The following is a 19,170-nucleotide window of genomic DNA, read 5'->3' on the forward strand; positions in this document are numbered from 1 at the left end:
AGCCACCATGCCTGGCCTTAACTAGCCCTTTCTAATGTATCTATTATAAATTGTGATAATGTTCCTAAAAATTCCATGTTAAATTATGATAATAGCAAAGGTCATGAAAACAAAGTGGTTAATGTGTTTCTATAAACATTTATTAATTTTCAATATATAAATAATATGTATAGAAACAGCTTAATACAAAGCCACATTATTAATGGTTCTTTATGATGGATCTTCCTGTATCCATCATACAGAACCATACAGAATTAAATACTGAATTAAATAATTTCTAGCCTTGCTGGCTAGAAATTATTTAATTCAGTATTTAATGAATTTATTGAATTTTAATCGAAAATTGCCATATTCTTTTCCTGTGAAATCTCCCTATTTTCCTCATTATTGGCATTATTCATTGATCCAAGGACCATAGAACTCTTAAAATTTTGGAATTAGAAATGCTGTGCAGATGAGAAGAGTCAATTTAGGTCATTTCATCTTTCCTCTCTTGCTCACATTGCAAGAAGCTCTTCTTAATGAAATTTTATAAGTGAAATTTTAGAAAATTCAGTAATGTTTATAAAAGAAACTTTGTTTAGTTAAAATTGCCAAATTGTCCCCTGAGATCCATGTAGGAAATTGGATTTATGAGGTTTATAGTAAGAACATTTATAGAAGTTGGGAATAACAAGTCTAGCCAATATAAATTAGAATTCCAGTAGCCATTGCAAATACCCAAATAAGAAGTAAAAACAGAACAGAGTCATATCTAAAATGTCAGCTGTGTGGTAGTTGAAATTTGGCTAAAGACAAAAAGAAGGTTTCAGAAGCAAGATGATTACTCAGAAAGTCAAGTGTATAACAGCAATCTTTAAATTGTTGATTGTTTTAATTCTTTCTTTGAAATTTCAGAATCTCTGACAGTAACTATATGGACCATAATGAGAAAATAAAATTTGTTTTTGAAATATTAAGTTGCAACTTAAAAAATACAGCCTTTACCACAGTATACAGCATATTTAAAAATGTTCATAAATCACACTGTATTTTCTCCATATACAAATATACCACAGAATAGAATATTTAAAGTTTATTTTCTTAGCTCTGCCTTGTAAGTATATACACATAATTTAACTTTTTTATTTTTTTTATTATTTTGTGACAGAGTCTCGCTTTGTTGCCCAGGCTAGAGTGAGTGCCATGGCATCAGCGTAGCTCACAGCAACCTCAAACTCATGGGCTCAAGCAATCCTTCTCCCAAGTAATTGGGACTATTGGCATGTGCCCCATGCCTGGCTGATTTTTTCTATATTTTTAGTTGTCCAGCTAATTTTTCTTTCTATTTTTAGTAGAGACTGGGTCTCGCTCTTGCTCAGGCTGGTCTCGAACTCCTGAGCTCAAATGATCCGCCCTCCTCGGCCTCCCAGAGTGATAGGATTACAGGCGTAAGCTACCACGCCCAGCCGCATAATTTAAATTATTATTCTGTTGTTCTAGACCAATTTTAATACTGTTTTAACAAGAGAGAAAATGAGAAAAGAAAACATAATAAATGATCTTACTGATAAGTTGAAAAGTACAATGCAGCAACAAGAACGGGATAAAGGTTAGTAACATTTTGTAATATAATATTTTGCATTTTATTTTTAATCTTGCAAAATGTTTTTTAATTACATGATGTTTTTTTCAATTTGGGGATCTTTCAGATTTGATAGAATCACTTTCTGAAGACCGAGCTCGTTTGCTTGAGGAAAAGAAAAAGCTTGAAGAAGAAGTCAGTAAGTTGCGAAGTAGCAGTTTTGTTCCTTCACCTTATGTAGCTGCAGCTCCAGAACTTTATGGAGCTTGTGCACCCGAACTCCCAGGTGAAACAGACAGATCAACCATGGAAACAGCAGAGGAGGGAAGAGTAGATTCAGCAATGGAGACAAGCATGATGTCTGTACAGTAAGTATATGTCTTCAACTGTGTTATTTGAGGCTTTTAAGCTATTAGTGCTGTTCTGTAAGTTATAAAGCTCTGAAGAGCAGAAATATTTTTAACATTATTGGTTGTCCACAGCCCATATATCTGAAAGTTGAGCCTTTTTAATTCTTTGAGCTGTAAATGTGAGAAATAATTTTAACATTACCAAATGAATCATTTTTGGGATGTTTTTGTACTGCACATAATAATTGTAACAAAATTTTCCTAGGCTGTCAGGATAAGGATCACCACAGTAATGTTGAGCAACACTTATAAGAAATGTTTAAGTTTGGGAGTCCATTGCCTAGTTATTATAGTAATGAGTATATTCATTTGGGAGGGAGTGTGTTTGGTGGGGAAAGGCAAGGGAGCTTTATTGAAAAATGTATTTAGGTTTCTATCTAGTTCAAAGGAACATACTGGAAACTGATTACTTTAAGTCTGGAAAGGTATAAGCTTTCAGAATATATATTAAAAATAAAGAAAGTAGACCAAATTAACTATAATTCAAAAACCCAAGGTATAAACATACCAAGATTCATGGTTATTAGAAAACATAAATGCCAGAAATAGGTCCAGACATACGTGAAAAAGTAAACCAACTTGTCAAAACAAAATCTCTCAGAAAACAAAAAACAAAAAAATATATCCAAGTGCATTCTATGTATGTGGAAGGCACCTAAAGCAAAATGATATAGAAAGTTTATTATAATGTCATTGACAAAGATATATAAGGCAAGTCACGGAAAATATTTATAAGCAATTCAAAGCAAAATCTTTATAAAGTTAGAGGAAATTTCATATTTAGAAAGGGCCCAGTTCACCAGAAAATGATGAGTTGTTAACTGATAGGTGCTTTAAAATATGACTTTGATTAACTATATATGCTTCAAAAATGGATTGAAACCAGAATGAAAGCTTTTGAGACCCACAGAGTAGGACACCTGTCTCTCACAGGAAACAACGAAGTAAAAATAAATAAAGCAAGAGAGAAATAAAATAATGCAACTGTAATCTAATAGAATTGTTAAGAAAATCAACTATATACCAAATTACCAAGATAGTCTCAAAATCCCAAATAATGATATTAACAACAAAAATAGGAGGCTATATATCTGGAAATGTGAATACTTGTACATAGACATAAATGTATAAGTATTGCTACCTAATAGACATACTTATATTAGGGTTTCTTTTTAAAATTTTATTTTCTTTTTAATTGACACATAATTATACATATTTATGGGATATAGTGTAGTGTGTAGATATATGTACCACATTATTGTAGTGATCAACTCAGGATAGTTAGCAAACTCATCACCTAAAATAGGGGTCCTCCAACTTTTTAAACAAGGGGCCAGTTCACTGTCCCTCAGACCGTTGGAGGGCCAGACTATAGTTTAAAAAAAACTATGAACAAATTCCTTTGCACACTGCGTATATCTTATTTTGAAGTAAAAAAACAAACGGGGGAAAATACCCACATGTGGCCCGTGGGCCGTAGTTTGAGGACACCTGACCTAAAACATTTATAATTTCTTTGTGGTGAAAATATTTAAAATCTTCTCTTCTAGCTGTGTTGAGATATACAATACTTTATCATTAATTGTGGTTAGTAACCTACTGTGCAATAGAACAACAGAACTTACTCCTATGTACCTGTTGACCAATCTCTCCTCATCCCCACCCACTTCCTCCTACCCACCCCAGTCTCTGATAACCACTATTTGACTCTCCACTTCTATGAGTTCACCTTTTTTAGATTCCACATGTGATTGATATCATAAATAATATAAAAATGATATAAATTGATATAAAAATGGGAGTTGAGTTATTCAGAACTAAATAAAAGTATCAAAAACAAATATAATCTAGATAGTACTGAGAGAACTATTATAGCCTCAGGTACATTTATGTAAAAATGAAGTAAAAGTAAATGAGCCACAATGAAAGTAAAGCTATTTAGTAGATATTTAAATAAATAGAAGATAGAAATAAATATGTGGAATGAAAAGAGAGACATAACCACATATACAGTTTTAAGAATTACAGAGAATATAAGTTAATCTTACTTGTGAATTATAGATACAAAGAATGCTAAAGACAGTTTTAGCACATCAAATGCCATGTTTTAAGATGTAGTCATCATAACCCAATGGAGTATTTCATGAATGCCAAAGTAATAACTAAATAGTAGAATATATCTCTCAATATAACCATATTCACTGGTTATTGAGAAGGATTATATTATCATCTCAATAGAATTTTTAAAAATTTTAGTGAACTAGGAATATACGGGAGCTTCTCTTTGAGTAGTAAGTATGAGGGACTTAACAAACATTATGTTTAATGTTGAAACATTTAGAAGTATTTGGAAGTGTTTCCATAAATTTCGGAAGAACCTAAGAATTCAAGCTGCCACCATAGCTGTTCAGCAAGACAGTAATAAAACTGGAATAATAAAACAATAAAAACTGGAAAAGATAGTCTGAACTACCATCATTTCAGGATATTATGCTGTTCATACCACAAACACCTAAAGAAATACTAGAACTAGTAGAGAACATCGGATTGTAGGTAACAGACATATCCAAAAAAGAAGTAGTTTGTGTATTTACCAACCAAAAACTGATTTGAATATGTATAAAAGATCCAAATAAAAATTTAAAGGAATAATTTGTTAGTAATAAATGTAACCAAAATGTGCCAGACGTGGAGAAAACTGTAAAATCTTATGAGGGATATGAAGAGACCTGAAAGTTATTCATTGAAAGATGGATAGAAGGACAGTATTATAAAGAGATTATTTTTCTTCTCTGATTTATTCAGTTACTTAATCTATATCCAATTAAAATCCTAACAAAAACTATGTTAGGTAAAAATTGATGTTTTATGCTAAACTTAATATAGAAAAAAATGTACAAACGTAGATGGTAATATTTCCAAATAAAAATCAGAGAGTGAAGATTTGTCTTGCCAAATGTTAGTCTTAAAACTGTATACATAAAATATTTAATTCAATACATTCTTAATACAGCCACAGTCAGATTAATAAAATTGGTAATCATGAAACAAATCCATGCATGTATGGAAATCTATATATGGCATTTTAAATCAGTTTGGTATAGGATAGACTCCTGAGAATGGAACATGAGAATGAATAATTGGTAATCTATTGGTGGGAGGTAAACACATATTTTATAATTATACATAAAAATAAATGATACATATAGTAAAGACTAAATTTTTTTTAACTTAAAGAATCTTTTAAAGAAAATACAAGATTACTTTGAAATCAAGGTAGGGAAACAATTGGAAAAGAATAATAAATATTACACTAATATTTAAAACTTTAATACACCATAGACAGCAAAAACTGCTGGTTAATATTTTTAACAAATAAAAGATATAACTAATGCCAATTCTTCATAGTCTATAGCAAAATATTAATAGACGAGAACTCCCAACTCTTTTTTTTTTTTGAGACAAAGTCTCACTCTGTTGCCCGGGTTAGAGTACCATGGTGTCAGTCTAGCTCACAGCAACCTCAGACTCCTGGGCTCAGGTGATCCTCCTACCTCAGCCTCCCAAGTAGCTGGGACTACAGGCATGTGCCACCATGCTAGGCTAATTTTTTCTGTTTTTTAGTAGAGATGGGTCTCACTGTTGCTCAGGCTGGTCTCAAACTCCTGAGCTCAACGGACCCACTAGCCTCGGCCTCCCAGAGTGCTAGGATTATAGGCGTGAGCCACCGTGCCCTTGCTCTCCCTGCTCATTTTGTGAGGCCAGTATTATATGCTAATACCAAATCAGACAAGTGCATCAGAGAAAAATATATAGCTTTCCTAACTATGGACACAAGTTTTAACAAAATACTCATAAACTAAATCTAGTAACATACAGAAATCCCATTTGGCTTAATTTTAAGAATGCAAGTTTGGTTTAACATCTGAAAATCAATTTTTGTAATGTACCATATCAATAGAGTAAAAGGAACAAAAAAAACCATGATCATCTCAATAGATGAACAGAAAGCATTTGACAAAATCCAACAGCCTTTCATGAAGAAAACACTCAAAAAATTGAGAATTGAAGGGACTTCCTTGACCTGGTAAAAGCCATTTGTGAAAACCCACAATTCACATCATGCTCAGTGGTGAAAGACTGAATCCTTTTCCCCTAAAATTAAAACAGAGATGGCCAGCTTTTGCCACTGGCATTCAACATTATACTTGGAGGTTCTAGCAAGGTCAGTTAGGGAAGAAAAAGAAATTAAAGGCATCCTGATTGGAAAGGAAGAAACGAAACTCTTTGCATATATGACATGATCTTATATATAGAAAGTCCAAAGGATTCTACTAAAGAACTATTGTAACTAAAGAACTAGTTCAATAAGGTTGCAGGATACAAGCTCAGTGTATAAAAATTTGTCAAGGTGGGCACACCAACATTCATTAGTAGTCCCAGCTACTTTGGAGGCAGAGGCAGGAGGATCTCTTGTGCCAAGGAGTTTGAGGTTGCAGTGAGAGCTATGATGATGCCACTGCACTCCAACCTGGCCGACGAAGCAAGACCCTGTGTCAAAAAAAAAAAGAAAGAAAGAAGCCCTTTTATTTATGGTCATTGAACCTTTGCATTATGGTCAAGGGTGCTGAGATAATTCGGTGGGGGAAATAGCCTTTTCAATAAATGGTGCTGGGATAAGATAGCCAGATATCCACAAACAAAAGAATTAAGTTGGACCCTTTGCTTACCATTCACACAAGATAACCTAAACTAGATCATAAGCTTAAATATAAAAGCTTTAAAAAACTCTTCATGGGAGTGTATCTTCATGATCTGACATTGAGCAAAGCCTCTTCCCAAAGAATTAACATTTACAAGAAGACACAATTCTTGTCATGGGTCAGGTTGCTTAAAATATGATTGGGGAACCAGGCTGGACAACCCTGTCTCTACCAAAAAAAATTTGTGTGTGTATGTGTACAAAATTGGGGGTTTATACCTGTAGAAAAATTTAAAAACCAATACATTATTACTTTTTTAATTTTAGAGCATTTTTTCTTATTATTTTTTGGTTTTAGTGTGATAGGCAAATTCATATCTGGCACAGGTACTAATAAGTACATTGTAGCCACTTAGTAAATATCTGTGGAAATCTTTATGAAGCCACTCAAGAACTACAACTTTTATCAGTAACATGGATTTACTAATGCATAGAAAGAAAAGTTGTTCTTAATAACATGGGGGAAAATAGGAAATCTAAAGACATACCTAGATAAGTGCATATACAAAATTTGGCTTATCATTTCTAGAAGGCTTATAGTTCTAGGTCTCCTACAAAGAATATACAACATTAAAATTATGTCCTTACTTAAATAGGCTTCTTTTGAAAATTTAGTACAAACTCTTAAATTATTAAAGTCATCCTGTATCAATATTTAAATTTCTAAAAACTTATTGAAGAATGTTAAGTTTAGAATTTCAAAAGACTGAAATTAAAATAAATCACTCTGTCACTTTTAGAGAAAATATCCATATGCTGTCAGAAGAAAAACAGAGGATAATGCTGTTAGAACGAGTAAGTAAATTCTCTTCTTGAAGTACCATGTTTAATATGTTCACTTTGGGTATACAGTTAAATAAACTTTATTCTCAAAACCATTTAGAAGACTGTCTCTACTTGTTTATAAGTTAAACCTTCTTTCATGATTAACTTATTTTTATGGTTAATATTTTGAGAAGTCCTGTCTTTTTGTGACCCTAGTAACAGTGGTATTTCAGGCCTCTCATTTGTCATAACTTCCCAATGAATCAAGTCTGTATCAGAGGAAAAGGTTGGTAGTTTTAATAAAATAAATTCATAAAATAATGGCTTTTTAATAACAGTTCAGAATTTAGCAAAATAAAACAAATATGAAATTTATATATTTGTTTCAAAAACACAGTATTAAATATTTTTTATAAATAGTCACAAATAGAATAATGAAGAAAAGAGTTAAATTTTTAATAAAGATTAATTGAAATGAACAAGAAAAAATTGGCAATAGGGTCTTTGCTCTAGTTGTACTCTAAGGTTTTATACACATTTGGCAAATCATCATTCACAGATGAGTTTTTCTTTTTTAGGCCTTTAAGATTTTCAACAAATGTCTTCTACTCTTAAAAGCTTAATTGATAAAAATCCAGGATCACCATTGTACAGCTTAGTTCAAATATAGCATATGTTCTTTTGTTATTAAAGGGTTATGTGATTGCGTACCTCACAGTAACCTGAGATATATGTTATAAATCAGATTTCTTCTCTTAGGTGAGACCTACTAACAAAGTGTTTGAGGGTAGGTCTCTAATATTTACTGCACATTTACAAATCCACAGGTGTTTCTAATGCATATTAAAGTTTAACATCCCTAGGCTTAGGTAAATATATGTTCTGGTTCTTATTTAAACCAGTAAATAATTGAAAAAGCTGGAATAGATTCACAGAAAATAATATCCCCATTAACCTTTCATACTACCAAAACTGTACAATACTTTGATAATGAGACCTTTCTAACAATCATTATGTTTAGATGTATAGGTATAAGGATAAATTGCAGGTCTCTTTTTTTCCACTTGCAGACATTGCAGTTGAAAGAAGAAGAAAATAAACGGTTAAATCAAAGACTGGTAAGGTTTTTTTCTTTATAAATTCATCTTACTATTTTAAAATTATTTGCCTTATATTTCATTGTGAAGATGGAGTGTCAGAAAGATGCATGCTTTGATTTATTTATAGTAGTTTTGTTGACCTATGTTGGTCATCGTATACTGTTGATTCTCAGAGTGCTGAAGTGAGATCAGAGTTTTCACCTGTGACTGTAGAGTCAGGCTTTTTTTCTTAGCAAGAAAGTAAGTATATCTTTGTCAGACTTAAGTCTGTAGATCTGGCCAGGTGTGGTGGTTCACACTTCTAATGTTAGCACCTTTGGGAGGTCAAGGATTGCTTGAAGCTGAGAGTTTGAGACTAGCCTGAACAATATAACAAGACCCCATCCCTACAAAAAATGAAAAAAATTTGCCAGATGTAGTGGTGTGAGCCTGTAGTCCTGGCTACTCAAGAGGCAGAGGTAGATGGGTTGTTTGAGGCCCAGAGTACCAGGCAGCAGTGAGCTATGATCATGCCACTGCATTCCAGCCTAGGGCAACAAAACAGGACCTGTTTCACACACAAAAAAAAGGGCTATAGGTATGACCAAATGAATTACCATACTAAGATACTTTTTTTAAAAAAATCAACAAAATCAATGGAGTACTTTCTGCTTATTAATAAAACTATTAACTTCTTAGGGTTCCATGATTACATGTCCTTGTTTTCGTTTTTTTTTTTTTTTTTTGAGACAGAGTCTCGCTTTGTTGCCCAGGCTAGAGTGAGTGCCATGGTGTCAGCCTAGCTCACAGCAACCTCAAACTCCTGGGCTCAAGCGATCCTCTTGCCTCAGCCTCCTGAGTAGCTGGGACTACAGGCACTACCATGCCCGGCCAATTTTTTCTATATATATTATTTGGCCAATTAATTTCTTTCTATTTTTAGTAGAGACGGATCTCGCTCTTGCTCAGGCTGGTTTTGAACTCCCGAGCTCGAGCAATTTGCCCGCCCTGGCCTCCCAGAGCGCTAGAATTACAGGCATGAGCACCCGCACCTGGCCTACATGTCTTTGTAATCTCAGTTATGATTCTTAATTCAGTCAGCACATTAATAATTAGAGCTAGACCTCATAAGCCTTTTGCAGATTAACATGTATCACAAGTGTGCATAATTTTGTACATTATATCCTGTTGTGAATTCTGTCTTTAAGTGAAGGTGTCTAAAAGGCAAGAGACCCTCTGTAGTTTTTGAAATTACCTTTGCTTTACTCTAACCTGTGAATTTAACACATTACTTAAGCAGCCCATTTTACAGCCAATCATCTATGTTTTAATAGCAATTATGTCAATTTTCAAATTGCAATAATTATAGTTTACAAGGAAATACAAACAGATTAAGGCTTATGTTCAGTACTCTTGAGAAACTTTTGAGAATTGAGTGTTTTAAAAATAGAATATCTTTTAGTGAAACATCTGCTTTTTCTTATACCTTAACTTGAATAGCAAAAATTGCATATTGGGTAATGATTAAACTTTCAATTAATTGTTAATTTTTGAGAAAGACATAGCAGAAGAATTGCTTATCCCAGACATCACTCAACATGTGTTTTATGTATTGTCCCCAATAGAATATAAACTCTGTTTGGCAGAGATTTTAATCTTTTTGGTGACTGCTATGTTCCTAACATGTACAATAGTAACTTACATACTATAGATGCCTGGCAAACGTTTATGAATAAATGAATTTTGCATTTCATACCCAGAGAACACCACACTTAGATCCAGAGGAGTGTCTAAATATAAATCACACTTTCACATAGATTTACAACTATATTCACATAAATTTTCTTCCAGTCTAAATCCTCATTTATAATAAAAATATGAAAAACTTAAGCTTTTAATAAATCTAAATAAAATTAAATATCTTAAAGTGGATGGTCAGTCTTATCTTCACTTGCAAGATATAGTTCATTTGGATGATTTTAATAAATTATTATACAGTTTTAGGCCTTTTTCTAGTCATTATTTGTTGTTGTTTTCCTTCTCTTGTAAACACCTGTCTTAAACACAATTGTACCCAGGTAGTGTTCAGATGGAAATGGAGGAAATTCAGAGCATCAAAATTAGATCTAATAAACAAAACAAAAAGAAATCCACCTTTGTCCTTGGTTTGACGCATTGAGCTCACTTTGCTTGGGAAGGATAGATATTCTTACTACTCTTTTAGGCCCCAAACCTTGGAACCCAGGCCCCAGGTATTATGAGATGCTGTGAAACATAGATTGAAGCCTGTTTGAAGAGTGGAGCAGTCCCAGCTTAGCAAGGGCAACAGCAAATCAGTGAGCAAGTACCATTCCATTGTGCTTGGCATCAGGAGAGGAAGTGGGTGGCTATCACTTCTTTCTTTGTTTAGTGATCAGAATAGTGGGTTTTGTAAACTGAGGCATCTCAGGAGTTACCTTGAAGATGAAAAAGGAGGGATTTCTTCTCAACTCTCAGAAGGTTACGCTCTTACGACCCCATTTCATCCAGAGTAATATTTTTTGTTTTTTCTATTTAGATATTAGACTAAAATTTTTTTAAGAGTCTTTTTTGGTTCATTTTGTTGTTCCAGAAGGAAAAATTTTAAAAAGATTGTGCTAGAATTTTCAAACTCTTCTCTAAAATTTCCAAATTTCAAATTCTTCTTGACAAATTTTTCTCTCTGATATTTTATTTTTAAGATTACATATGTAATATCAATAAAATGTGATTCTAAAATCAGTTTTTAATCCAACTAAATTTGATAAAATAACATGAGTTAAAATATAGGTAAATCTGTCTAATGACATTAATTATTGAAGTAAAGGATTTATAATAATGAACAAATACTATATTAGTTTGGACCTTTTAAAACTAGGGTACAGGCTTGAGTGAGTGTAACACTGAAAGAAATTTTTGCAGTTAAGTACCTAGTAAGATGTATGTGGTGCTCACATTGTAAAAGGTTCATAAACTGTTCTTTTGTTTTTTTTTTAAGATGTCTCAGAGCATGTCTTCGGTATCTTCAAGGCATTCTGAAAAGATAGCTATTAGAGAGTAAGTATTTTAATTTGGGTTTTTCTTTTTTTCTGTGAAAAAAATTTGCTGAATTGTATTGTTAATAGTGTATTTCAGTGGCAGTAATCCTTCAGGGCTCGGTTTACTGAGCTGAGTGTTTTATATGCAGTGTAGTAAAAGGTTTTTATTGGAGGACAAGGTTTTTCTAAATTGTTATCTTGGAAGTATTAGGATTGCATTTCAAAACATTCCTACTATAGCTTTACAATTCACATAAATGTCCTTGAAGCCTCTTTTACTCTAGTTAATTTTCAGTTTGCCTCCTCTTTTAAATACCATTTATCTCCTTCGCCTTTTTCATTTTATATTGGAGAGTCTTGATTTGTTTTTAAGTTGCAATATTTCTTCATTTTTATTTTTCAGATTTCATTTTATTGGATGTTACAAATAAATAATGCACTATGAAACTTACCAGTTGAATAGTTTAATAGTCAATTTTCCTAGACCAGATTATTCCATAGTAATTTTTCTTTGGTTTGGGTTATTTGAAAGGAGATCTGGAGTTATAAAGAAAAGCATTGTTAGTAACTCATGAATAGTCTTCAGTTTTTCATACCTAACAGGATTCTGGAAATTAAAGACCTTTAATGTTATTTCTAAATTTGTTGACCAAATTTTTGGTTGTCAGGTATCTGTGGTTCTGACCTTTCACATCTCATTAAAATTTGATCTTCTCTCAGTGATTTGAAAGGGCTGAGTGGTATCTGTCTTTACCAGCTGTATGTCACATCAGTGGGGAGTTCATTTATGGCCTTTAGAAGATTAAAGAGAGATGAGTGTTAAAAAAACTGCCTCAGAGAGGCCCCATCCCCCCCTTTTACAGTATTAGCTTTTGGTCTTGGAGCCAAAACAGTGCCTGCCACATTGTTATTAGGTAGGCAAGTAAGCGTTTGTAGGATAATCAGTTAATGCATAAAAGGCTGTTGTACTTTAAAAGCCTCCCCAGCTGATTTTGATGATTAGGTGTAGAACCTGGTAAATTAAATGATCTTGACAGCTAAGAAATCTGAGACTAATTTTCAAGGCTTATTGATGTTTGAACAATAGTTCTAAGAAGGCTTTAAAAAGACAAACACAACGTAGACATGTGGGCAGTTGCACCTACTTCTTTCTTTCCTTGTTCCCTCCTTTCAGGCCTATACCCTAAGCCAGTGACATCCATTGACTTGTTTAGACCTAATTAAGTACCTGGCTTATGGACCTAGTTCAATTGCTTTTTCTTTTAAATCAAAGAGCACTACACTTGGAAGCTGGAGCAACAGGATCTAGTTCTTTCTTTGACACTGTCTGAATTTGTGCTTTGTGGTGTCAAATGAAAGATTAGGAAAAAGTCTTCCTGTGACTGGATAAATTATAATGAGTAGTTTTTCTGCCCCTCATCCAAGCAATTTTTTAAATTTATTTTTGTCAGCATTAGATAATGGAGAAGCTTTATTAAGGAAACTTCAGGTTTTTGACGGTGGCATTATCTTTTGCACATTTTTGTATGACCAGCAGTTTCATTAGGAGCTAGGCAAAGTACAAAAAGGGTATCATGTAAATGTGAAATTTAATATTGCATTAATATTTTAATATGTAGCTGAGCATTGTAGAATAAATACTTAAGTTTTCAGAATAGGGTGAATGATAGTAACTTTCTCTGGGTCAGTAAAATTACATTTCTTTGTTCAGTTTTCAGGTGGGAGATTTGGTGCTCATCATCCTAGATGAACGCCACGACAATTATGTCTTATTTACTGTTAGTCCTACTTTATATTTTCTGCATTCAGAATCTTTGCCTGCCCTGGATCTCAAACCAGGTGAGGGTGGTAAGTGTCATTCTATAACTAAAATATTAAAATTGGAGTGGAGGAAGTATATTAAAGATGTTTTTTCCCTGCTAATTATATCAGAATTAAGTCACTAAGGGGGAGCCCTGCTTAATCTGTTTTTTTATAAAATTTGCATTATCCAGATTATTTTCATGGGTTCTGTTGACATTTCAAAATTAGAGTAGCTTATAAAATGAATCAATTGATCAGAATATGTGATTTTTCAGACATCTCATACCCTAGCAATTACAAAATTATACTATTAAAAATCTCATGTGAAGCTTGTTCAAACTTAATACACACTTGTTTATAAAGGCATTACCATTTTTTGGCCAAAAAATTAGTTTTCTTAAATTATTAAATATTTTTTCTATCCTATTTGTCATCCTGTGTTCCTATCTTATTTTTCATTATACTGGTCAACACTTTTTTTTGTTGTTGTTAAGGCAGTAAGCTTTCTTAATATATACTAAGTAACAATGTCTATCTATTTGATCTTTAAAGAACTCAAAACAAAATAGATATTGTGGTATACTTACCATAAGTAGAATTATTTAAAAAGAAAAAATAAAAGTATTTCTATTCAGATTGATATTCCTAATGGAATGATTTGTGAACAGAGTGAAATACCTATTCTTGACCTAGGCCAGTGTCCCATGACAACTTCATCATGGCTGTTTCTGGTGGGCTATTTAATGTCTATAATACAATCCTATAACCATGAAAAATAAAATAACCTTACAATTTGCTATTTTTACTCAGTATTTTTTTTTTACCTTGAAAATAATGAACTTGACATTTTCTTTGGGTTTTCCTTTCTGTCATATGACAGTATCCTTAAGGTTCATTTCTGATGATTTATTCAGGATATCTTTCATGTATATCTTCCCAAATTACTTTTATGGAATAAAATCAGGTATGTCTTCTGTTGGGAATCTCAGGATTCAGAGGATACAGAGGGTCCCCGACTTACAGTGATTTGTTCGAGCAATCCTCCCACATCAGCCTCCCAATTGGCTGGAACTGAAGATGTGTGCCACCATGCCCGGAATTTTTTTTTTTTTTTTTTTTAATTTTGTAGACACAGAGTCTCACTTTGTTGCACACCCTGGTCTTGAATTCCCAGCTTCAAGCGATCCTTCCGCCTTGGCCTCTCAAAGTGCTGGGATTACAGGCATGAGCCACCACGCCTGGCCTGGGTGAATACTTTTGAAATCAACGTCAATATGGCAGCTTCTCTTCTGATGAATTTAAAAAGAAAATGAATATTTACCCCTTTAGCCTGTCACACTTTGGCTCTAGGAGGACTGGCCTTCTCATCTCACATATCTTCTCCTACTTTTCCATCTTCCCTTCACACAAGTACTGCCCTTCTAGACCTAGACTTTCTTTGATTCTTAACTCTGCCATGCCAGGCATTGTGGCATACAGATGTGGGAAAGTGCAGTTGCTGCCCTTGAAGATTTATGTTGAAAGCACTGCCCCTCAAAAATCATTGCTTTGCTTTTAACCCTACAAATACATTTTGTCTGCTTTCAAAAATAAAATTGGTCATCTTTGTTAGTTCTTTCAGTAGATGGCACTGTTGAGTTAGCCTAGAATTCCTAGATTTATTTGTTCATGATTTGTACTTAAGATTATTAGTATTTCCTGAACTGTGCTAGCTCTTTGATTTGACATACCATGTATATTTAGTTAATGAGTAGTAAAAGCCACCTACATATTACTGGTTGAAAGTAACATGAATTCAGTGTTATTTTATATGTTGAAATTCAGTGATAATCAGTTTTTAAAAGTTTTACATATTCTTTCACTCATGAGCACTTCATTAGTCTGTTTTAATTCTGACAGTTATGATTGATATTAATATAATGTTATATTACTGTAATATAATTAATAATTATAACCTTACTTTCAAAAAGAAATTAACTGCTTGATTCATTAGCTTCAGGTGCAACTAGAAGACCCTGGGTACTTGGAAAAGTGATGGAAAAGGAATATTGTCAAGCCAAAAAGGTAAAACCTACACCATGTGATATGAGCCTATGAATTATGAAAGATTTTTATAGTGCTTTATATAGAAATATTTGTCTTTGGCCTTCTAAGTATTTATGTTGTCTTTAAATAGTAGGGGAAGTTTGCCAGCAGTCCATCAACCTATATAGAAAAAGTACTACCCAGTTTCTCTTCTATAACTGTGAAGTTACCAGGGTAATTTATGTGTAAAAAATGAACCCTGCATGACGGATGACAAAAAGTGAATTCTATTTGTAGTTACAGTTGATGTTTTCTTCTTTTTTGTATACTACTGATTGAAGAAAGATAGCATGACATGTTTGGCTTAAAAATGGACACGATTGTAATATCAATAGTGTCATTGCTATAGATTCAATAAAATCTACTGAGCATTCTTCCTTACTATAATTTGGGGCCTCAGGATACAAAATACTAATAGAACTTGAACTGTATATTATTGAGGTTTCTTGATACTTATGGCTGCTTTGTATTATGTTCTTTAGCAGTGGCTACCGAATTTGTCTTCCATCAATATTAGTTGCTCTGTGTTATCATGTGGTGAGGATTGGATCCTGTGTAGTTTGATAAAGACTTTCGAAACCACACCAACTCTCCCTACCCCAGATATTCTAGCAATGAGTAGTATGGTAGGAGGGTATCTATGTGATTTTGGTTTAATCATTCAAATGATTCCCTTTTTTCTTTCCTCTTAGGCACAAAACAGATTTAAAGTTCCTTTGGGGACAAAGTTTTACAGAGTGAAAGCCGTGTCATGGAATAAGAAAGTATAACTTCTCAAGAAATTAATGTTTTATGACATTTTTCTGATTGATCTTATACTGCTCATTCATCACTCCAAAAACAGCAGGCCATCTTTTTATGCACAAGTCAGTGTGACAATGTACTTCATTGGTGTACTTCATTAATTTTTTAACTGGCTACATTTTAGGGATAATAAATTCATTAGAACCCTTGGCCGAATTGAAATGGTTTTGGTTTTGGTTTTTTTTACCCAGACAACTTTAGAAATGTGGACCAAACTAGTTCGTTTTCTCAAAGGGCATACCTTGTGTATTGTGGCCTATGATTAGCCATATTAATTGCCTGTTAAATATACATTAGCTTGAACTTAGATGTTAAATGTTAGTTATTATTACCAGCATTTGTCCTTTTGTGAAACCAATATCAGAATACTTGCACTCTTTAACACATTCTTTATAAAAATGTATAAATTCTTCAAAACTATTTAAAGAGGAGTGTTATTGCATGCAGATAATCATAATTTTGAGTTTGCCTCAGTAGATTACTAGAGCAAATTGTTTCATTTATTTTTTTAAATGCCCTTTGATATTTTAAAAAAAGGAACTGTAATTTGATTGGCTGATTTTAACATCAGCCATAAATAATCAGCAGTCTTCAAAAGCACTTTCAATGGCTTGGTCATCTGGGTTCTAAAGGGAAGAGTCTGTGCCATTGACTGTTTCTAATACAGCACTCAAATCTTCCCACCATCTTTATGACTCTTTAGAATGATCATATTGATAAAATCATAATTCATGGTTGAGTTTCAGAAAAAAAGATATTCATTGTACATTAACCATTTAGAGGTCATTTAAGTAACAAAATATTGTATTGTAAAAGACCTATACAATTTTAAAACAATAAAGATTACAACCTGTAAATGTGTGTGCCTTTTAAAGAAGGATACATTTTTAATATATTTGAGTGGTTGCTGAGAAGTGTGAAAAAATTGTTCTGTACCATATCAAAGAGAAAAACATGTTTATTACAAAAATGTTCTTTAACTATATGCTATGTAACAGGGTAAAACAGTGTTATGTAGAATAGAATTGTGTGAACTAGAACTTTAGAGAAGTTGCCATAGAGTAAAAGTATTTAAATGAGTTAGTTAAGTTGGATGAGACTTGTTTCAGATTTGTTGCTAGAGAACAATAATAAAATGATTCTTTTTCAGAAGATATTTAATTTCTTCATAAAAATAAGTTAAATATTTTTTTAAATATGTATATCTAATAGTATAAAAAATGGAATAAACATCATAGTGTATAGAAAACTGAATTTGACAACATTAATGAATAAATGAACAAATGATTTCACATGTTTCTATTCAGTCCTTCCATGACATCTTTATGCAAAGAGTACCAAAGCAATAAGTTACTTTATATAGAGAGTTGTTTTGTTAAGCAGACTTGCTTGGGTCTAAATGAATTTGCCAGGTAGCCCATTTTGACTTCATTGGTACCCTTCAAATTTATTATTTGGTCATTGTGCTCTGTAATTATAGTGAGCTCTGATACCTGACATCATATCCATCATCTCATTAATGTTGCTTGTAGCTTTGTTTTTGTATGTTGTTGCTTGTAGCTTTGTTTATATCCTATTTTTATACTGCTGTCAGTACTGAGTCACATGTAAGTTTATAAAACAAAAAAATCAAATAATTTTCTTAGTTAAAAAGCAGAAAAATGAAACTTGGAGATGTAAACTCATCAAATGAGTTCTTTGCTTTGGATAATCAAAGATAATATACCATGAGCTTTGGCATCAGAATGACTTGCAGTTCTGGATTTGACTTTAAAGGCACAATTCAGACTCTAATAGAAATACAGCTTTTTTTAATTACACGAATGAATATTTAAGTCACATTTTACTGCAAGTAAACTTTTATTTGGAGAGACAGGGTCTCCCTCTTTTGCCCAGGCTAGATGGAATCCAGTGGCAGGATCATAGATCAGTGCAGCCTCAGACTCGAGAGGGCTCAAGTAATCCTCCCACTTAAGCCTCCTGAAAAGCAAGGACTGTATGCACATGCCACCATGCCCAGCTGATTTTTTCTTTTTTGGTAGAGGCAGGGTTTTACTATGTTGTTAGGGCTTGTTTTGAAATTCTGGCCTGGCTGGCCTCCCAAAGTGCTGAGATTATAGGTACAAGCCACTGTGTCCATCCTGCAAATAAACTTTAAATACACATGAGTTATATAGATATGTTTTGGAAAAGATAACGATATACTAAGAACAAAATAAGCAAAAAATCATATAGACTGTCATTTTTATTGATTTAAAAATTATGAAGGTGCAAGACATGCACATTGTTTCAAAATAATAATATACTTCAAGATCCCTGTCCTATTTCCTAATTTTGCCACCTAGAAGCAGCTACTTTATTAGCCATTTTTAGATGGCTAAATTATATGACTATACTAATAATTCTTGATAAATCAATTTGTATTTTTAATTACTTTCTCATGTGATAGGAAGATTTATTTCTTTCATAAACTTATTCCCCACTTCCCTCTTTTCTACATAATGTATTACTTTCGAATGTGCTCATTAGGACTTGCATTATAACAATTCATTATTTTCTCCTGAGCCACGCGTCCTGAACTATGATTACATTTCTTATAAAGCCCATGAATTTTTGTTTGAAGATCTTGGGGTTTTTTTTCTTGTGCTATTATCTTATAATTATAGCTTTAATATTTTCAGATGTTTCTTGATATTTTATTTTATTTTTTTGAAGTTAGAGTCTCACTCTGTTGCCTGGGCTAGAGTTGTCGTGGCATCAGCCTAGCTCACAGCAACCTCAAACTCCTGGGCTCAAGTGATCCTCCTGCCTCAGCCTCCCGAGTAGCTGGAACTACAGGTGT

At 32.9% G+C, this 19,170-nt stretch overlaps 1 protein-coding gene across 2 annotated transcripts in view; it reads left to right on the plus strand.

The window, feature by feature from the left end:
• Window positions 1-17,185, plus strand: part of RB1CC1 (RB1 inducible coiled-coil 1) — an 82,702-nt gene extending 65,517 nt beyond the window's left edge. Inside the window, exons 17-24 of one of the 2 annotated variants that reach the window (XM_012790058.3) lie at window positions 1,483-1,591; window positions 1,692-1,932; window positions 7,477-7,531; window positions 8,572-8,619; window positions 11,597-11,655; window positions 13,348-13,484; window positions 15,433-15,503; window positions 16,217-17,185. In XM_012790058.3, coding sequence (XP_012645512.1) covers window positions 1,483-1,591; window positions 1,692-1,932; window positions 7,477-7,531; window positions 8,572-8,619; window positions 11,597-11,655; window positions 13,348-13,484; window positions 15,433-15,503; window positions 16,217-16,294 — 798 coding nt within the window. In that variant the 3' untranslated portion in view covers window positions 16,295-17,185. The remainder of the gene's footprint in view (window positions 1-1,482; window positions 1,592-1,691; window positions 1,933-7,476; window positions 7,532-8,571; window positions 8,620-11,596; window positions 11,656-13,347; window positions 13,485-15,432; window positions 15,504-16,216) is intronic. The other variant, XM_012790060.3, reaches the window with a different exon arrangement.
• Window positions 17,186-19,170: the final 1,985 nt, after the last annotated feature.

This window comes from Microcebus murinus, chromosome 7, assembly GCF_040939455.1.
Source record: "Microcebus murinus isolate Inina chromosome 7, M.murinus_Inina_mat1.0, whole genome shotgun sequence".
NCBI classification, from domain to species: domain Eukaryota; kingdom Metazoa; phylum Chordata; class Mammalia; order Primates; family Cheirogaleidae; genus Microcebus; species Microcebus murinus.